We start from the raw sequence: 20684 nt of genomic DNA on the forward strand, positions 1-20684 counted from the left end.
CGGCGCCTGGGGAGGGGACACGAGTGTCCACCAGACATCCCCAGCCTTGCTCTGCTCTCCATCACTCGCTGGGAGCTCGGGCAGAGCCTCACAAGTGCAAATCAGGGGAAAACCACCACAAATAGAAGCCTGTTTGGGATTGCAAGGGTGCTGGGGGTGTTTTCCAGCATGCCCCCCAGCACGATGGGGCAGCTCCTGGTGCGGAGATGCAGGCAGCAGGCTCTGGGGCCAAAATTTGACAAATCTGACCCGGCAGCCGAGCCGCAGCTTCCCGTTCAGCAGCAGCATCGTGTGCCCAAGTGATGCTGTGCCCCCTTCCCCGCTTTCCTTTCCTTGCCTGCAGGAACAAAAAGGCGAGGAAGGACAAAAAGTGCAAGGAGCCTGGCTTCGGGGGGAAGCCAGCCTTGGTAAATCCAAGCCCAGGCCAGCTTTGGAGAGGAAAAGAACGGCAAAACCTCACCCGGCAGCAGTCAAGGCTGATTAAATAGCAAATGCCTCCATTCCCAGAGGATTCAGCACCTGCTGCCGCTGACCCACGGCACCACCTTGGGCTCGCGGGCGCCTTGGGCAGCCGTTGCCACCTCTCCCCCGGTGCCCCAGCTCCTCCAGCACGTTGTTCCTCCCACTGCCCGGCTTGCTCCTGCTGGGAAAGGGATGGACAAAGGGACAGCCACCCTCCCAGCTCCTCGGGTCCCCCCCAGGCACGGCTGCGCCCACCCCGACCCCGCTCATCCCCGTCCAAAAGCCCCCCACCAAGCTCCCTCCTCTAAAGCCAGGGCAGAGAACTTGCTCTCTCCCAACCCCAATCTCCTCCAGCATCTATTTTCTTCCTGCCCAGCGTTGATTTCCCTCACCTAATTGCCTGGAAAGCTCTTCTCCCTTCCTCTAATCAGTCTGGAGCAGACTTTCTCTAGATAATTGTGCCGAGACCTGATCACCCTTCTCATCTCCATCTCTCCAACACTCCCATTTCTTCACTAAACTCATCTGCCGAAGCTGTGCTCCTTGGTCTAATTATTTCAAGGCTCTGCTGAGTTATTTAATTGCTTGCTCTTCTGGCGCCCGTATCTGAAGGCTCCCAGAGCATCTGGGACAGGACTTGGGGCCGTTCCCAGAGACTGAACCTGCTCCAGGTGTGGCGAGCCCAGAGCAGAGCCTGGCTGAAAAAATGCCTCTGAAGGGCGACTGCAGGACACGGCGAGAGGAGCAGCAGCCCCAGGATGTTTCACTGAACCCCATGGGACCATCCACGGGGCTCTCGCAACCATCACCAAGCTCCTTTTGGGGCCAGGCTGCGATGTACCCACCCCAGCATCAGCCTGGAAGAGCCCATCAGGTGCAGCAGTCCCCCTGATGCCCCGTGTCCCACGTCCCTGCAGCCCCCCGAGGGCGCAGCCGGGACCATTCCCCTTTTTTCCCCTTCCCTGCCTCTCAGCCAGGCCCAGCAGCTCCGCTCGGCTCCCGCTATCGCCCAGCCTCGTCCTCTCCCCCAGGTTAATTGATCCACTGTTTTGTTTTCTTATCAAACCGCTCTCAGCCTCGGATGCTCCTTTAATCAATTCTCAGCCCTATCTGTCCCAAGAGCCACCGGAGACCTTTCTCTGCAGACACCACCGTATCTAATCGCCAGGGGACTTTACCTAATTGGTGTAAAACCTGATTTCTTTCCCTAATCGCTCTGAGGCCCTGATTCACTTATCTAATCGCTCCAAAGCCCAGGCCTTGTACACCTCTCCGGAGCTCCAGCATATCCTCTCGGATCGCTTTTTTACCCCCACAGGTGGCTCGGCTCTCTTGACTCCCTAATCCCCGGGCTGCTTGATCTCTTTAACTAATCCGGCCAAGATTTGGCACCAGTGCTCGGCTGCTCCCCTAACCCAGTGCCGGCAGGGATCAGCCTCCCTCCCCGCCGAGCTTTTCTCCCCGCCTTGTGGCACAAGATCGGAGCACAAGCCCTGGGCTCTCCCCCTGCCAGGCGGTGCCACCCTCGGACCCGGCGCTGCCCGCGGAGGGAGCGCAGCTCGCCGCGGCCCTCGCTTCCCTCCCGGTGAGTCACGTCCGCTGACTCAGGCCAGAGAAGTTGACATCCCCGAAAAACATCCACGAGCATCAGCCTGGAAGGAGCCCGGGGCTGGGGCTGCAGGGGAGATTCCCCCCCGGGAGTTTCACAAACGGAGAGCGAGCCCACCCCATGTGCCAGCCAGGAGAGATGCCCAGATTGTGCCCCCGCTCCCACCAACCTTCCCCTCGCACCCCCAGCCTCGTGCCCACCGCTCCCCATCCCCACCCCGCAGCATTCCCAGCCCCAGGGCTCGTCCTTTGCCCCCTCACCCCAAAGCCTCCCCTGCCCGCAGCTGGTGGGGACGGCCCTAAGGCTGCCCTGGCTCAGGGGCACGAGGTGGCTCCTGCCCCATGCTCCTGTCCCTGCTCAGCCCCACGCGGGGACGTGTTGGGGTGCAGAGCACAAGCCCTCCATCCCCGTGCTGTGTTATCCCCCCCAGGTACCACCGAAGCCCCCTGCCCCTGTGGTGCAGCACACGGGTACCGGCCTGTCCTGAGTCCCTGCCCTCTGCGGGGCCAGAATCACGTTCCCAGAGCAGAGCAGTGGGAATTTCATGCCTTTATTTGCAATCCAGCGCTGACCCCGGGGCCGGGAGGAGAATGAGTCAGCTTCCAGCGCAGGGCAGGATTCCTCCTCGGGCCGGAGCTGCTGCTCTGCTTTCGGTTCAGACCGGCACCGTTTGGCGGGGCGGCAATTAAATCAGATAATTAAATTGGCACCTCTCACCGGCGACAGGCTGCAGCTTTTCCACGCTCACACTTCCCGCGCAAAGCTCGAATCGAAAGCGACAGAGCCCCCGGACCTGCCCCCAGCCCACCGCCTGCAGGAGCACCCAGCAAAGCGCCCGGCTCGGGGACTGCACCCGCATCCCCAAAAGAGTTAACAACCACGCACCTCCAGGCTCTGGAGCCTCTCCAGGAGCTACTCCTGGCACCCAGGGGCGAAGCCTTCACCCACCCCCTGATTGCTCTGCCCGGGGGATGCCGCAGGGCTCCGCTGCTCAGGCTCTGACAGATGTCAGCGCTGGCACGGCTCCGGAGGCAGCCGGGAGCGCCGCCACCCTCCTGCACCCATTCCTGGGTCACCGCAGCCCTCGGGGGTGGCCTCCACCTTCACCCGCAAGGCGGAGGGAGAGGAAGGTGCCGGAGGTAGGAAACGGCACAGCCAGGCTGCGTTTGGCCACAGGGGGCTGGTTTAGGAGCTGAGCGGGTCCAGGCGCACCCGCACGTGGCACTGCCCCAAGCCCCGGCCTGCCGGGCGCAGCGCTGCGCCCCAACCCATCCACCCCTGCAATGCAGCGCCTTTGCTCCGTGTTTTTTTAGGGGGACGAGCCCAAATACAGCCCGGGGAGCATCCTCTCCCCAGGGATGAGGATAGCCAGGCAGGCCCAGGAGCTGCTTTCCCCTGGTTTGTGCCAGAGCTGGCTCCCTCTCGGAGAAAACCGGGGCCAAGAGCAAGAACCCGTCTCAGGAGGGCAGCAGCTGAGCTGGACGCATGGGATAGCCCCCCAAAAAACAATCCCAAAGCCCCCCTCCCCACCAGGGCTGCTTCACCCTACGAAAGCTCGGCTCCCTGCGGCAGGGCGCTGGTACCCGCGATGCTCCAGCCTGGCACGTCTCCCCGGGGTTGCCAAAGCAACGGCAGAAACACAACAAACAGCAACAACGCGCAGCAGACAGTCGGCAAACATTCCCCTCTTATTTTCTCCCCGGTTCGGTTTGTGCTTTTTCCCCCTCTCCCACGAGGAAGCTGCTGCCATCGGAAGGGAACAACAAGATGATTCTGCGGCGCACGAAGCCCGCGCCATCCCAGCGGGAGCCGCGCTGCAAAGCCCCAGCGCCTCCTGGAGAGGAGCCCGGCAAAGCCCCGAGCCCAACGCAGGCAGGCTCGAGGAGCTGCTCACCTCCCTCCCAGGCAGAATCCTCGCGTGCCGAGCAATCGGGGCTGTGCCAGGCTGAATCCCTCCTCCAGGGCAGCTGCAGAATTTTTCAGGGATGTCCAGAGCTCAGGAGCAGTCGCGGCGTTCTCCTGGGATGTCCGGACCTCGGGGCTGGGATGCGCTGCTGCAGCCTCGAGCCAGCAGCGGGGTTTTGGGGACCCAGGACTCAGCCCCCTTTTGGATAGGACGGGGAGCGTGCGAGCGTCCTCGAGGCTGGAGGTGAAGGACGGGGACACGGCAGGACGAACCCACGGAGGGGCCCCAGGTGTGCAAAGAGCCCGGGCTCCGCAGGGCAGAGCCACAGCCCGAGCCCCGTGGCCGCGTTAGGGGGATCAGAGGGCGCAGCGCGGGCTTTCCGAGCAGGATTAGTGCTGCTGGCACGTGACGCGGGTGCGAGCCCGCGCTCTCCGGGAGCGCTGCCCTCAAACCAACCCGCCCAACACCCAACCTTTGCTCTGATGGGGTCGTGGCTCTCGGCAGCACCTTCCCAAGCCTCATTCAACAACTTCTCAGCTTTTTCGGCTTGTAAGCCCCCAGCCAGCCCCTGCGCCTCCCTGCTTTTTAACCTCCCCAAATCCAGGCGCAGCTGGGGAAACCCTGCCCCTGGCAGCCCCACGGAGGGTCTGGTGTCACCTGTGCCCACTGATTGCGTGCAGCAGCTGTCACCAAGCTCCTGCAAACGCGTACCAGGGGCTGCAGGGCTGAGCCCTGGTGCCCAGAGAGGCAGCCGTTAGGTCTGAGATGCCGAACGCACGTCCCACGTCCCGTTCTCGCTCTCAGACGCCCATATACAAACATATGGACATGTGCATACCCCCGGTAGCCCTTTCTCGTGCCCTTTCTCCTCTTTTTCTAAAGCCCACCCAGCTCTCAGGTCACTTACAGAGGCAATTACGGAGGCAATTAACGAGCAAGGCAAGGCACAAGAGCACGAACCTGGCACCCGAGGGCTGGGAGGGCGGCGAGGGGACTGAGGGGGGCTGCGTGAAACGGGGCCCTGCAGGGCCCGAGCGTTTCCCTCTGTCCCCATCCCCAAATGTGCACCCTCCAGGAGGGATTTGGCAGCAGGGGGGGTGGGGTGGGGGGTGCAGGGGATGATTTCCCCCTTTGTCGGCCACCCCAGCGCACGCGGGCGCCGTGGGGCACCCACCAGCTCGCGCCCCACGCACGTCCAAACCCACGCGTGTCTCAGCCCCTCCGGCCACAGCGCGAGCCGGGAGCGCTCCCCCAGCCTCGGGGGGACCCGGAGCCAGGAGGGGGGGGACCCGGGGGGTCCCAGCGCCCCCAGCCCGGGCTGTGCCCGAGCCCCTTGGTGCTGCGCAGCGCCTGCAGCCGCTTCCCTGCGCCGCTTCCCCCGCGGCCGCGCTGCCACCTGGCGGAGCCACCGCGGGAAGCCGCGGCCAGGGGGACCCTTCGCGACCCTCGCAAGCAAGGGGACATCGGGCGAGAGACCCCCTCCCCGGCCCCCCCCCCCCCCCCCGGCCCCAGCGAAGCCCCCCCCAGCCCGTCCCGAGGCGGGCGCTGCGGGAATTTTTAGGCGCAGGTTTCCGCGTCGCGCTCCCCGCTCCGTCCCCAAAACTTCTCCATCCGTGGCAAGCGCTGCGGCAGGAGCAGAGGCATCAGCTCCGCCATCAGAGGAAGAAAAAGGGGGGAAAAAAAAAAACAAACAAACAAAAAAACCCGCAAAAATCTTGGCCCCAGCCCTTCCCCAGCAGGGGAGCAGCACCCAAGGGGTTAACGCAGCCCGGTCCTATTTTAAAACTGGAGGAGCGCTGCAGCTTGATCCCAATTCATTCCTTCAGAGATATAATCATAGTCTTTATGAGATGTAATCATAGTATTTATTTAAGAATTAAGCTCGTCTGAAAGTGGCCTAAATTCCCCCTGCAAGAGCTGAGTCGGTGCCTTAGCAGCTGACTCAGCACCGCTCCAAGGGAGCCAGGACCCGGCTCCCAGGGGAGGATGCTGCAGGGTGGGGGGCCGGGGAGGGCAGCACCCCATGGGGCTGGGGTGCAGGAGGAGAGCACCGAGCCTGGTAGAAGGAGGGGGAAGGAGCCAGAGCAGTTTTTCTTTCTTACACATCTTTATTTAAAGTAAATGAGCAAGGGCAGCACAGGGGTAAAACGGTTGCAGCTTTTACAGGACAAAGGAAATCCATAAAAACCTCACAGACAGGACAACACGTAAAAACCTTCTTAAGACAAGACCGACAGACAGCCTAGCCCTGACTACGTTCGGTACCGCTGAGCCCAAGCAAGGGCTCGTCCTCACTGCAGGAGCTGAAGCAGCAATGGGGACTGCCTCAGGTCCTAAAAAAAGCTCCCAAGGGTGCCTGGGACCAGTCCCAGCTCCTTCCAGCTCCTTTTCCCCATCCCTGCGATGGGGCAGGAGCTCCCGGAGAAAGTGCTTTAAGAGCAGCCGTGGCAGAAGGAGCGATCCCACTCCACCCACCTCAGCTAGAGAGCAGGCACTGAAATTCAGCTAAAAGGGAGGAAAAAAAAAAATCAAAAGAATATCACTTATTGCACTTGATTCACTAGCGAACAGTGCAGGGGTGTCCGCACAAGCCGTTATCGCCTCTGTATTATAGGGAGCGTGCAGAGAGGGAGGTGAGTCTCATTCTGACCTTCCCCATCTCTAAAAATAGTGAAAGAAAAAAATTAGAGAACCTTGATTGCATCACTAAAAACGTGCCTAGTGTCCAGAGCTCCGTAGTGTCCTCAAGCAGCCAGCCGTTAGCAACACGGGAACTAAACAGCCACGACACCGTTCAGTATCCCCCAAACCTAAATTATTATTATTTTTTTTTTTACAAGCTACGCTGCAAAGCCGCAGCAGCTGCAGCCTCTGCTCTTGCAGGGCTCACGCCTGCTCCTGGGGGACACACAGGTGGGATTTTGGGGTGCCCAAGCCCTCCGTTCCCCCAGGCCGACGCCGTTTGCTGCGGGAGCAGAAGCACGCCGCATGCACGCAGAAAAGAGGGGCCCTGGCAGGTTTGCATCGCCCCCTGTCCCCCCCCCCTCCTGTTACTTCTTGAAGAACTTCTTGTTGAGGAGGAAGATGAGCAGGTTGACGTTGACTTTGGCTTTGTCAAACATCTTCATGACGGCTACGCCCTCGTACTGCAGCTGCAGCAGGTCCTGCAGGAGGGGCGGCCGTCACCACGGGCCCCCCGCGTATGGGAAAATGGGGCAGGGGGAAGCTTCCCCAAAGCACGACTGCCCCGTCCCTGGGGCAGGACTCCCCCCTCAGCCCCCAGCTCCCCACCTGGTAGTGCAGCTGGAACCTCTCCATGTCGATCCCCATGAACTTGGCTTTCACCTGGAACCTCCCGGACTCCTCGCAGGGCACGATGTCGAAGATGACATTCCTGAACCTGGAGGGAAGGGAGGCACCCGCTGCCCAGGGGGGGCTTCGAGGCTCTAACGCAGCCGAGGCGACCACGGAGCAGGTCACGCATCCGCTGCGGCCCCAAAAGCACGGCTAAGGCTGGATCCACACCCCAAGCCCACCTCCAGCTCCATCCCAGAGACGCCCAGAACAACTCTCCCCATCCCTGGGGTGCCCACAGCTCCGGCGCACCCCTGCCACCTCCCTCCCTGTGCCCGAGCTCTGTGCTGCCACAGCTCTCCCCCGGGGGCAGGGGTACGTACTGGCTGACCGGCAGGTCCTCGATCTCCAGCAGCACGCCCTTCTCCAAGAGCCGCGCTGCCGTGTAGCGCAGCGGCTGCAGCTTCTTGCTCTTCCCGCTGACCCTGGAAGAGAAGGGACCACACGCTCAGCTCCCGCCACGGGGCAAGTCCCCGTTGCTCATCACAAAATCCAGCTAGGAACACAAAATTACATATATATTTTAATTATTGGAGTTTTTCCTTGAAAAAAAAAATATGTGTATATACGCACCTGTTACTGGCTGCCAGGTTGTCGAGGCAGGTCCTGATGTACTGGTTGTAGTAATCGATTTGCTCCTCATAAAACAGGGTCTTGGAGTCGAGGCCTTGCAGGGTCTGCCTCAGCTTCAGCAGCTCGCCCTTGCGGTGCTGCCGGTAGCGCCGCTGGTTGCGGATGTCCTGGAGGAAAGCGAAGCCTCTGAAGCTGACAGAGCTCACGGGGAGCTTTAACGGAGCAGCAGAGCACGGTCGTGGGTGGGCTCAGAAGGCAGCCTCCCCTCTTGAAGCGATGCTGCACGGATAAAGTCCTCCCATCTCCCCTGAGTGCACCTGAACGGCCGCCCCAGCCCCAGCCCACCTTGGCCAGCTCGTTAACGAGCCCCTGGTACTGATGAGCAGAGTCCACGAGCCCCAGGCTCTCCAAGCGCCGCAGGTTGCGGATGATCTTGCGCTTCTTCTCCTCCACGGAGAGCTGGCTGTTGGCGGCCAGCGAGCGGTTGCGTTTCAGCTTGTCGGGGGTCTGGGCGTCCCGCAGCGCTCGCCTGCGCATCAGGTGCTCGTGGGAGGCTTCCTGGGGACCAGGAGGGGGACATTTGACGCGAGGGACTGGACTGGGACACCAGCAGATGGAGCAGACCAGCTCCCAGCCCACGCTTTGACCCAAGCCCGAGGCTCTCCAAAAAAACGAGCCGGCTGCTGCTGGAGCACACGAGCAGGAGCCAAGCCGTCGAGGTAGGCAGGACGGTGTAGCGCTCAGAGCCTGCTCACCTCTTCCCCGGGTGATTTTGTCTCATGCCCATCCTACCTCGAGGTCTGAAGCCGGTGTCTGCAGGATCTCTGGCAGGGACCCTCCTGGCTGGGACTGGATCACGTCCACCAGCATCTGCTTGGTGCTGGGGACAAGAGAGAGGTCGGGCGCCTGCTCCACACCGCTGCAGCAGCTGCGGGTTATTCAGGTGCCTTCCAAGAGATTTTTTTGCTCCCCTCGAGCCTCCTGCCCCCAGAGATGCCCAGGATCCCGAACAGCCCAGGCTGTGGGGTGGCCATCGCCATCTGTCTGTCCCCAAGGAGCCTGTGCTCACCTCAGCAGCAAGCTCCTGGCATCGCTCTCCTCGCTGCTGGCCTCCAACAGTGGCTTGCCGGTGAGGGTGAGGGAGATTTCCATCTTGCTGAGCTGGGCGAGCACGGCCCCGGTGCTGCTCTCTGCTGGGCTGGGAGCGCTCTCCCCTGGGGGGCACAGAGCAGAGCGGGGTCAGGGAGCAGAGCCGGCATCCCCTGCCCAGCGCCACCGTGCTAGAGCTTCGTGGGGAGAAAAAAAAAAAACACAACACCACAAAGCCAAAAAAGCAAGAGCGCGCATCCCTCCCCTCCGTCCCGTGATGGGTGTGCAGAGCTGCTGCCCTCCCCAGGCCGAAGGACAGCACGTAATTACCGGGAGATTAAACCTCCCCGGCGAGATAAGGCACGCACCACGCTCTGCCTCCTACCACGGGCACATCCCTGCTGCTCTGGTCCTGCACAACCCCAGGCTGCCAAACGCCGACGTGGCAGAAACCTCTTCAAAAACTGCTCGGCAAAGCCCCAGCGAGCTGGAGCGGGGGCTTGGCAGGGAGATGGGATCCGCTCGGTGCGCGGGGAAGGCTGTGACCGGCACGAGGCGCTGCCTGCAGCGGCTCTGGGAGATGCTGAAGCTCTCGAGACCCGCTACGTGCCGACGAGGGGCCGGGCGCTACGTACCGACGAGGGACTGGACGGTGGGAAGCTCATCGAGGTCTTCCAGGAGCTCGTGCAGGGGATCCCCGTGGTGCGGTGCGATGGAGTCCTGGTGCTCGAGCAGGAGCTGGGTGGTGCAAGGGAGAAGAGTCGGTGGCAAAGGGGCGCGTGAAGAAGCAGGGCTACGATCAAAAACCCCCACGGAACGATGCGAATGGGGAAGTCCCTTTGCAAACCCCTCTTGTGCGCAAAGTTAGGAGGTTCAGGGGAAGACAAACAGCAAAGAATCCCACAAAATATGGATCTGTTGTTTAAAAAGAAGTCCAGGAGGAGCTGTGCTTGTGCTGGCGTACAGGGGAACGGGACAAACCACAGCAGAAAAAGCCCAAAGAGCTGGGGACAGCAGAAATGGGACCACTCGCCCTGCCCGGTGAGATGGGGTGGGATTCAGCCCCACGGCTGGCAGCAAAGAGCTCACGAGTCTCTGCTGGGAATTACGAAGCTACACGGGTGGGATCTGGGACACCCGTGCCCCACGTTGGCAGCTGGGGACAACAGGGAGACAACAGAAGTCACCGGGGAACCAGGAGCTTGCCTCGGTACGGCACCACGCGGATCTCCTGAGCTCCAGCGGCTGCTGAGGCTGTTTTTACACCAAACCTATTCGCTTGCAGGTGGCCTCACGCCCTCACCTTGTGCGTGTCGATGAGCTCCCCAACGGTGATGTAGATGACCGGCTTGGCCACCGCCACCATCTCCGAGTACTCGTCCACGTTGAACCTCTCCTCAGGCTCGGGGACGCGGCAGGCGGCGGCGATGAACCTCCTGCGGGACCGGCGGCGTCGGTGAGCCCCAGGGACACCGCCGCCACCCCTCGCGCCCCGGTGCCGACCCGGAGCCCACCTGAACTTGCCGTGGGTGTCCTCCAGGTAGCGGTTGACCCCGCAGAGGTGGGCGTTCTCCCCATCGAAGACCTTGCGGGCGGCCGCGTGCTGCAGCACTTTGGCGACGGAGCCCAGGCTGCGGCGCTGGTCGGGGTGCAGCGTCGCCCCAGCCGAGATGTCCACGATGTCGAAGCCGTCGGGGGCCACCACCGCTGGGTTCATGAAGCGGTAGTAGAGCAGGTTCCCCACGACCTAGGGCACAGGACAGCCAGGCGTTGGGGACCACGGCAGGAGCTCAGCAGGGAAGGCTGCTTTGTCCTCGCACCGCAGGGTGGGACCCTCCCGGACCCTCCCGGACCCTCCCGACCCTCCCGGACCCTCCCGGAGGGGACATCAGCACAGGGAAGAGCCCACAGTTGGCATTTCCTTCGCTGCTCCGGGGAAACGTTCAGACTTCAAGGCATTTTTAAGTCAAGAGGGAAATGGCAACCAACACGTGTGTCTAAACAAGATCCTGGCTCCCCTGGGCACGCAGGTTCCCACCCCCTCAAGCAGCACAGGTCCCCACCTTGTCGGCCTCCTCCTCCGAGGCTTTGGGGAACTTCTCAGCCAAGGATGTCCTCAGGATTTTGGCCACGTAGCGCATGCCGTAGCTGGAGAGAGGGCAGGGAGAGCTCCGTCGGCATGCATCGTCCCTCAGCTCCTTCTCCTGCCCTGCTGCCAGCCCAAATCTCCCTAAAAGCCTTCATCATGGGACTCCCTCAAAGCTCAGCTTCTTCCTTGCAGGCACCCAACACCGACAGCAAAGCGCTCAAATTCAGAGGCAAAGAGCACCAACCCAACAGGGCGTTACTGGAAGAGCAGGAACCGATTATTTTGGGATTTCTCCTCGCTGGCAGCTCAATAATGGGACAAGCAGCCCCCCCATGGCCCAAGCTCCCTTCCTAGGACCTTGCTGAAGCTGCCTTCCAGCTGAGAGCCGTGCGGGGCCGTGCCCAGCAGCCCTCGGATACATACGGGATTTTGTCTACGGAAGAGGTGATGGCAGAGACGAACTTGTCTGTCGTCGCAAGAAGGTTACGGATGGAAATATCAAGCCGTCTTTGGACCTCGGGGTGGCTGAGAGCTTGCTCAGGACTGACCTCGTAAGGGAGCTTGCTGCAGGCAGAAGACAAGGTCCCCATCACCGTCCCATTCCCCTGTGGCTGGGCTGAGCTCCCTTACCCTGCTCCTGACCTTTTCTGCCCGCTCTGCGACTCCGTCTGGTTGACCCACGCCTTGTAGATGTCCACGGGGTTGGTGCGGATGCTGAGGGTCTTGTCCTGCAGCACCTCCTGCACCGGGCCGCCCAGGATCTGCCGCAGGGCGTTCTGCCCGCGGGCGTTGCGGTAGAAGCTGACCACCAGCCGGATCACCGTGGCGTTCCCCGTCAAGATGTCGTGGATGTGATCCACCTTGGACCTGGGGAGAAGTGAGAAGGAGAGGAGGAACCGGCTCAGTTGTTCTCCGACACAGGGCTGTGAAGGGAGGCAACGAGCCAGCAGCTGGAGGGAACCACCACGTCCCTGCTGACGTCTCCAGGCCAGGCTTTTTCCGAGTTTGTCCCCAAATTGGGGCACCCCCGGCCACCCACCTGATCTCCTCCTGCAGCGCCGCCCTGAAGAGCTGGAGCAGCAGGTAAGCCTCCCGGGGGTTGGATGCGTAGTTGTAAAGCGTGAAGATCACCGACTCCATGAACTTGGTGGACTTGTTCTGGGGCATCTGGAAGATCAGCCTGGCCAGGTACCCGGGCTGGGTCTGCGGGGAGGGACGGCGAGCACCCCGCTAAGCCCCAGCGCCACGGAGCGGTGCGGGACCGGGGCCCTCCCGTCGTGCTGGGCACGGCCGAGCGCCGCCAGCCTCACCTGCAGCAGGTAGAAGAGGTGCTGGTAAGCCTCCAGCTTCTGCCGCTTCTCCTTGCTGAGCGACTTGAGCCCCTTCTGCTTGTCTAGGGACATCATCTCCGAGAGCTGCTCCTTGTTCTTCTTGGTCAGCTTCTTGCAGTGGGAAACCACCTCCTGGAACGAGGACAGAGCGGCCGTGGCAAGCTCCGATTTCAGCCCAGCCTCCGCGGGGAGGCCACGGAGCTCGCGCCGCGCTCCCGACCTGCAGCGTGATCCGGTTCTTGACCAGCAGCCCGATCTTGATGTCCATGAGGTCCAGGTCGCTCTCCAGCTGCTGGCTGGCCCGGATCCTCTTCACCACCTCCTCCCGCAGCCGCAGCACCTCGGCCTCCTCCCAAAAGTCCTGCTGGCTCTGCTCCAGCAGGTGGATGAAGCGCCGGACGATGCTCAGCGGCGGGCTCCTGGCGTGGACTGCAGCCGGGCACGGCGCCCCGTGAGCGCCGCGGCCCCCAGCGGAGAGGGGCAGGGTCCCCTCCCCGATTAACCGGGGTCGCTTCGGAGGGGAGACGAGCAGGCACTTACCTAGCATCCTGTAATCCCCGCGGGCCTTGTTGGCTCTCACAAAAGCCTGGATTTTAATTATGGCTTTAACCTGCCAAGACAAACGAGGGGTGGGGGATGCAGCCCCATGGCAAGCCGGGCAGTGCCAGGACCAGGGACCCGCCGGTGCCCGTGGTGGGGGCACCCCAAACCCCACAGGGATCTCAGGATGCTACCCTCGGCCTCATGAGGTGCTGCACGCCAGCAAGCGCTGCATTTCACGTGCCCACGGGCTGCAGGCACCTTCCCCTAACCCTTCTCTCCCCTCTGATGGTGATCTCGAAGCCCTGCTGGCTTTTGAGCGAACCGGAGCGGTTTTTCTCTCCTCACCCTCCGCGGAGCCCACCAGCCTGGCATGCAGACGCACCGGGCACTTTTTCTTTCCCCCAGCCCTGCACGAGGATGCAGCAGCTTCTCCCTCCTCTCCAGCCACCCCACGCACACCTGGGGGCTTGGCCACGGGTTCAGGGGCCCCCAGGACCTCACCGCGGCGGTGGGCAGCGCTCTCAGCCCCCAGCCATCACTCACGTTCCTCCTGAAGTAGCGCAGCCTCTCCTGGTACCTTTTCCGAGCCTGCCACATCCTCACGCCCGCCTGGATCTGAGAGAGACGTCGATTCGACCCCGCGGGGACTTGCGTGGGCAGAGCAAGGCCAAGCAGCGGGGGGGAAAGGGGAAGGAAAACTCTGCTCTTGCGAGCCACAATGCCTCTAACGCGAGCCGGCAACAAGCTCCTGCTGTTTGTGCGCAGCACCTGGGGGCAGGACCCGCAGCACCGCAGCCAAAAGCCAGGTTTGCCACGCCGCATCCTCCCCGTCCCCACGCGCTGCCCGGCCACCCTGGGGCTCAGCTCTGCTCCCCCTCAGTGCCTTTTTTTTTTTTTTTTTTTTTTTTACCGGGCAGGGAGGGAAACGCCGGCGGGTGGGGATGTGAAAGCGGGAGCAGAGGGTAAAGAAAGGTGGCTGACCTTGACCGCAGCATCTGCGTGGGCTCGCAGGTAGCGCAGGCGCTCCAGGTAAGCTCTGCGCTGCTTGTGCCCCCTCCACCAAGCCTGGAGAGAGAAGAGAACTGCTACCAACCCGCACGAGGCCACTGCGACGTCCGGCTGGTGCCCTGGAGAACGCACAAGACAACACAACCACAACACCCAGCACAGAAGAGACAAAACCGGAGCCCTGAGCGGCTGCGGGGAGAAAAACGAGCCCTGCGCTCCCCTTGTCAGCGCTTCACAGCCCCCAAGGCAAGCCTTGGCTGCTGAACGCATGGAGCGGCAGGTGCCCGGTGCTCCACGCGCCACGGACTCGCTGCTCCAGGCACCCCAAACCCCCCGGAAAACGCAGCAAGCGGCGCCGGCCGCTTGCATCCCCTGCTCGCAGCAGTGGGACGGATCCTGGCTGCCTCACCTGGATCCTGAGAGCGGCCGGCTGCTCCTCCCGCAGGACGCGCCAGCGCGCCGCGAGCTGCTGGCGGACGAGGAAGCCTCGCAGCCGAGCCTGCAGCCTCACCACGAAGGGGACGTGGGACGCCCACAGGCGCTCGCGGTCATGCGCTGCGGTCACTTGGGTGACGACCGACTGCAGGGAGACAAGGCACCGGGTCACAACCCGACAGCGCCGCCAGCAACCGCCCGTCCCCGTGCCCCCCGGACCTGGATCTCCTCCCGGCTCAGGTGCGTGGTGCAGAGCTCGCCGTCGCGCGGCCGCTCCCAGCTGCCCTCGAAGGTCTGCAGGCTCAGGAAGTACTCAGCACCATCCTGCAGCCTGTGCTGCACCCAGCGAGGCTTCGTGTTCCCTGCGCACCGATAAAGAGATGCTGGGGGCCCCCGCTGGGCTCCTGGGGCAGGGAAGCACCCCAGGACCCCATCCGTCCCCCCCGGGGCAGGGATGCACCCCAGGACCCCGTCCCCCCCGGGAGGGTTTTGCTTCCCCCGGGCTTTACCTGCTTGCCTCTTGGTGGCCGCCAGCGCCGCCAGCCGCTCCTGGTACGCCGCGGCACAGGCATCCACCACGCCGCGCAGCGTCACGTCGGGGTTGCGCAGCACCCGCAGCGTCTGCGCCGCCTTCCCTTCCTTGATGGCCTGGTTGATGGCGGCGGTGCCCAGAGCCACTGCGGGAGCAGAGAGGGGGCTGACGGCGGCCCCTTCCCACCCAGCAGCGCCCCGCTCCCGCGGCACGGGCAGCACTCACTGCGCCTCGCTGCCGCCGCGTCCTCGTTGGCCCCGCAGACCCCGCGCTGGATCTCCTCCCACCAGAGGACAGCTCTGTCGTCCTTGGTGGCCTGTGGGGTGGAGAGACGGGGGTCTAGCAAGCTGGGGAGCCCCCACCCAAGTGGTTTTACGCTACGTCACCCTCTGGGTGCCTCCTCCGTGGTGCCCCGCGGCTCCCACCCCACCTGGGCTTTCAGCACCCGCGCCCGGGCGAGGACATCGTGGTAGCGCCGAGCGGCGGACACGGTGACACCGGGCAGGGCGGCCGCGGGCAGCAGCAACGCCGCCAGCGTCTTCTGGGGGTCCGCCTGCAGCAGCGCCTCGTTGATCAGCCGGACAGCGAGGATTCCTGCAAGGAGGGGAGGACAAGCGGCTCAGCCCCCCGGCACCCCAGGGGTGCACGAGGTTTTCCGGCGTCTCTCCTCACGCCGGCTCTCTTGGGGATTTGCAGAAGCATCTGCTCAAGCACGCGCCACGCGGGCACGACTCACTGTCGTTCTCATCTTGCACCGCTGAATTGGTGGCGTTCACGCAGTCCTGAACGTCGTTCCAGGTCAGGAACTCCGCTCCTGCTTTCCTAAATTGGCCTTTCAGCTGCAGTAAGTCGTCGAAATACCTGCAGGAGGGACACGGGGCGATGGCTTAGAGCGTTTTAAGCAGGGAAGACTTTTGCCAGAACCAGCTGCCTCGCTTCCCCGGTGGGGTAAGGGAGGCACAGAGCGAGGCAGCTGGTGGAACAAGCCCCAGCGCCACCAGGATCCCTGGCTGTCCCCTCCCAGGGGATCTCCCCAGACCATCACGCCAGCACCATCTCCTTACCTCTGCGCATTTCCATCCTCCACGTCCGCCAGCCCCAGGGCAGGGCTGCCCAGGCTGCTCCAGAGCCCGTCGGGGTCCCCGGCGTCCAGGGCTCGGTTCACCAGCGCCACGGCTGAAAGCATCTCCACGGCCACAAACAGCTCCTCCTGCACCAGCTCGCCCTGCGCAGGGCAGATGGAGATGCTGAGCCCCTGCACGGCCCCGCCGCTCCCCTTCACCCCATCCCGCAGCCCCCACAATCGCGCAGGAAGCGCCGAGATCCCCGCTGGGAAGCGGAGCCCCCACCCTTGGGTGCTGGCGCTGCAGCAGGGCCAGCTGGTGCTGGTACAGGGGGGCAGCGAGCGGGTGCACGGCGGGCAGCTGCGCCGCCGGCTCCATCAGCGCCTCCAGCGTTTCGTCCGGCGTCCCGCGGCGGATGGCAGCGTTGATTCGGCTCACGGCCTGCAGCACTGCGGGAGACACCAGGGGACGGGGCTGCAGGACGCGGCCATGCCCCCATCTCCCCGCGGAGCTCGGCCGGGGATGAGCCGAAGGCGCCGTGCACCGCGGCCACTCACTGGCTCGCTCCTCCTCGCCCTTCTCGTTCGCCGCCGCGATGCCCGCGGCCACCTCCTCCTGCTCCAGCAGCTCCACGTAGCCCAGCTCCTGCAGGAGGCAGGAAAAGGGGGAGGCATCTACAAGTGCCCCAGGTCCTGCTTGGCCCCGGCTACCCGCTGCCACGGGGTGCCAGCCCCTACTACCAGGGCCTTCTGCTGCCGGTCCGCGCCGAGCTGCTCCAAGTAGCGGTCGAGGTTGTCCCGCCGGAGGTGGCGCAGGGCCAGGACGGGGTCCTGCAGCGCACGGTACAGCGCCAGCGCGTCCTGTCTCTCCAGGGCATCGTCCACGTCCTCCAGAGCTCCTTGCACTAGGAGAGAGGCCGGGTCACACCTCCAGGATCGAAGCAAGCTGCGGCTGAGACCACCAGCCTCACCAAACCCCACTGATTTCTCCTCGGAAACGTGCACCCAGCCCCGCTCCCTGCCAGCTCTGAGCACCCAGCTCCTGTCTGCGCGCCCAGCACCCCGGCCAGGCTCTCCTGGAGCACCGGGACAGCACCCTGGGGACCCCCAGCAGGAACGCCATGCTCACCGTTCGCCTTGTTGATGTTCCCCTGTATCTCAGCCTGCGTCAGGCAGCGGTCGTAGATGTCCTCGCCCTCCGGAATCGCCTGCAGGTGCTGCAGACGAGGCACCCCCCCTGAGCTTTCCACCCTGCCGAGCTCTGGGCTCATTTCCCAACCCAATCCCCTCAACCAGCCCCAAAAGAGAAACCCTTCCCCGTCGCTTTTTACCCCCAAATTCCAACCAGGTGGCTCCTGCCCCCCTCGCAGGCCTTCGGTGCCGTCCTCACCCTGTTCCTGGCGTTGCTGCCCTTCTCCCTCTTGGCCCGGTGCAGCACCTCCTGGTAGGCGCCCGCCAGCACCGGGCGCAGGTCGAGCAGCATCGCGCTGGGGTTGAGGAGCGCCTCCATCGTCTGCGCCGCCACCCCCTGCTCCACCGCCTCGTTGATGGCCAGCACGGCGGCGTGGACTGGGGACGGGGTGGGATGGAGAAGCGTGAGGCCGTGGCGTCTCTTACAGCGCCGGGGCTTTTTGCACCAGCTGGGCTGGCTGCTGGCGGAGATGGCAGCAGGCTGACGCGCGGCACCGCTCCCCCGGGATCCCCTCACCTGCCGCTTCGTCCACCGAGAGCTCGTCGGCCAAGATGCCCCCGATCTTGCTGAAGGCAGGCAGCTGCAGGCCGTACTTGTCCAGCTCCCGCTGCATGTTGTTGATCTCCTCCTCTGGAGTGGAGCAGAGGGGTCACCGCCCTGCCCCGCACCGCAGCAGAGCTCCTCCGGCGAGCCCGAGGGGCGCAGCAAACCCCCAGCGGCACCGAGCAGCTTTGGGAAAGCTTTGGGAAAGCTCCCGACAGCTCTTTATTCCCTCCTCCCTTCCCCCAGAGGGACCTGAGAGCAGCAGGCCCATACCTGTGAAGTCCACCTTCCCGTACAAGTCCTGGATCTGCGGAGCCAGCCCCAGCTTGAAGAGGTACAAGCTGGAAGACGAAGCGGACGCACGCCGTGACCGCTCGGTCTCGCCTCTCCCTCCCAGCTCCAGGTCCTTCGGGTACCAGGACGGGAAGAGGGGAGCGCGGCAGCCCCGGTGCCAAAACGACGCCCGCAGCCACCTCCCCGGGTGACCCCAGGGAGGTTTCAGGAACAAACGCGGCGGTTTCGGACCCACCTGAGCGCGTGGATGCAGTAGACCACCCGCGGCATGTTCTTCTTGTCGTAGATGTCGGTGGTCTCCGGGTGGAAGAGCTGCCAGCACGGCAAGGTGGCCGTGAGTGCCACCAAACGCCACCGCGCCCCTCCAAAAAGCAGCCAACGGCACCGGCAGCGAGCCAACCCCCGGAGAAAACGGTGCCGAAGGTGGGAGGGAGAGAGACGAAGCCCCCCCCGCCGGGGCACCGGCATTTCCCCCCCGATGCCACGCAGCCCCTCCCCCCCTTCACCACCACCACCGGCGGGGGTTTTCGCAGGGGGGCAGCGCGCCCCCCCGGCCCCGGGGGACGCCTTACCGAGGGCAGGCCCACGCGGCTCATGGCGTCGCGCCAGTGGTTGATGTTGTCCGTGTGCCGAAAGTGGAGGCCGCTCGCCTGGGGGGTGTGAAATCAGGCCGGGCTGAAGCTCCTGGGTTCCCCCCCTCAGTCTCCCCCAAACTCCCAAAGTTAGGCACAAAAAAAGGCAAAATCTCCCCGCGGGACGAGGCAGTTCGGAGCCCCCGCTTCGCCAAAACACCCCAAGGCTGCTGCGATCAGCCCCTTCCCCCAGTTTTCGGAGCCCCATCAGCTGGGGGCTTCACACTCCCCCCCCCAGGGAGGCCCCGCAGCCACCAAAGCCAGGAGAAAACCCACCCCCATCAGCTGCCGGAGCAACAGATTTGCTTTTTGCTGATTTTTTTTTTTTTTAATGCCGCGTGAGAAGCCCTTTTCTGCGTGCAGACATTGCCCAGATGCCTCAAAACCTGTGTGTTTTTTTTTTTGGGGGGGGGGGGAGGCCCTGAGGAACGTGGTGTCCCCCCCCCCCCCCCGTGCCGCGGACTTGCCTTGTACCGCGTCTGCTCGCGGTCATAAATCTTCTTGGCAGGGACCACGTCGGGGGCGAAGCAGTGGCCCAGCTTGGCCAGCAGGACCCCGTTGCGTAGGCTCTCCTCCAGCTCCGTGGGGGGGGGCAGCTCCTCGCCCAGGCAGGCCTCCATCCAGCTGGGGGGGGGAGGAGAAAGGGGGGGGCGGTCACGGACCCCAAAACGCCACCCCAAACGGGAAGGGTGCGCCCAAAGGGGACGCGTCCCCCTCCCTCCATGCTTATGGGGCCGCTTCGCAAGGGGCTCAGCTGCCCCGTAACAGGGGAAGGGGGATGCCCACCCCATGGGGCTTCTTCCCATCTCCCCCCCCCCCAAAAAAATATTTGGGGTCTATTTTGAAGCAGGGGGGGGGGCTCCGGCCTCACCGCTTGGCTTCCTCCAGGCGGCACAGGTACTGGTAGGCCACGTTCTGCCGCCGCCGCTCGTCCATCTCGTCCGCCGTGAGGCGCTCATCTGGGGGGGCACAGGGACCCCCGTCACCCCCCCACGCTCGGGGGGGTTTTGGGGTGCCCTTAACCCCCCCCTCGGAGGAGGGTCGCCAAAGGAAAGCCGGGCTTTCGGCACTTTTTGTGGTCGGGAAGGAGGCTTCCAGCTCCCCCCTTTCCCAAATGAGAGCTGGGGGGGGGGGGGGGTCCCACAGCTGGGGGAGGTTTTTTTGGGGGGGCTGGAAATAGCCAGGGGACCCCAAAAGTGCTGGGGGCAACAGCAGCACGCCCCGGCCCCAAAAACACAACCCCCCCAGCCCCAAACGTCAAATACACACAGAGCCCCAAAAACACCCCCCTTGGTGCCAAAACCACCCCCCCCGGTCCCAAAAACCCACGCACACAGCCCCAAAAACACCCCCCCAGTCCCAAAAACGCATCCTCTCGTCCCAAAAACACGCACACCCCGGTCCCCAAAAAAAACCACACACCCCCGGCCCCCAAAACACCCGCATCCCCAAAAACGCCCCCTCCGGCCCCCAAAAATCGACCCCCTAGCCCCAAAATCACACACCCCGCCCCTAAATAACCCCCCCCCCCCCCAGTCCCAAAATCAACCCCTCCGGCTCCAAATCACCCCCCTCCCAGACACAAACAACCGCCCCCCGACCCCAAACCCCCACCCCCGGCCCTGCCGCCCCCTCCTCGCCCCCTGTCCCCCCCCCCCCAGTCCGTTGCCCCCCTCCCCGCTCACTCCGGAGCGACTCCGGTCCCGCTCCCTCCATGGTGCAGCCGCGGCCCCGCCCGCGATTCGAATCTCCCGCCGCAAGGCGGTCACGTGGGGCCGCGCGGGGGCTGTCGGGACTTGTAGTTCTCGGCGCGGGGCTGAGGCCTGCTGTGCCACCCACCCCGAGTGGCCGCTGGTGTCACCCGTCACGAGTGGCCGCTATTGTCACCCGTCACGGGTGGCTGGTTGTGTCGCCCGTCACAAGTGGATGGTTATGCCATCTTTTGTAGGTGTCCAGTTGTGCCCCCTGTCACAAATAGATGGCTGTGCCACCCGTCACAGGTGTCCGGTTGTGCCACCCGTCACAAGTC

At 63.9% G+C, this 20684-nt stretch overlaps 1 protein-coding gene across 2 annotated transcripts; it reads right to left on the minus strand.

Annotated features, from left to right (window-relative positions):
- Positions 1 to 6065: 6065 nt before the first annotated feature.
- Positions 6066 to 20405, minus strand: IQGAP3 (IQ motif containing GTPase activating protein 3). 2 transcript variants are annotated; one of them, XM_050715920.1, is made up of 38 exons: positions 20341 to 20405; positions 19527 to 19614; positions 19123 to 19279; positions 18596 to 18673; positions 18259 to 18335; positions 18003 to 18070; positions 17703 to 17816; positions 17385 to 17563; positions 17124 to 17211; positions 16736 to 16899; positions 16553 to 16640; positions 16281 to 16444; positions 15996 to 16156; positions 15668 to 15792; positions 15362 to 15525; positions 15157 to 15247; positions 14909 to 15076; positions 14619 to 14761; positions 14374 to 14544; positions 13938 to 14021; positions 13500 to 13571; positions 12954 to 13023; positions 12634 to 12842; positions 12393 to 12545; positions 12122 to 12249; positions 11725 to 11949; positions 11506 to 11646; positions 11057 to 11141; positions 10508 to 10740; positions 10297 to 10429; positions 9629 to 9731; positions 8974 to 9118; positions 8697 to 8784; positions 8250 to 8462; positions 7905 to 8071; positions 7655 to 7756; positions 7269 to 7377; positions 6066 to 7141 (listed from the first exon to the last, which is right to left on the minus strand). In XM_050715920.1, the coding sequence occupies exons 1-38, from the start codon at positions 20369 to 20371 to the stop codon at positions 7028 to 7030; spliced, it is 4893 nt and encodes a 1630-aa protein (XP_050571877.1). In that variant the 5' UTR covers positions 20372 to 20405; the 3' UTR covers positions 6066 to 7027. The 2 variants fall into 2 exon arrangements, with proteins under 2 accessions (XP_050571877.1, XP_035427010.2); XM_035571117.2 differs by having other exon boundaries at positions 12122 to 12285.
- Between the last annotated feature and the right edge of the window lie 279 nt (positions 20406 to 20684).

The sequence above is a fragment of the Cygnus atratus genome, chromosome 28 (genome assembly GCF_013377495.2).
Source record: "Cygnus atratus isolate AKBS03 ecotype Queensland, Australia chromosome 28, CAtr_DNAZoo_HiC_assembly, whole genome shotgun sequence".
Lineage (NCBI taxonomy): Eukaryota > Metazoa > Chordata > Aves > Anseriformes > Anatidae > Cygnus > Cygnus atratus.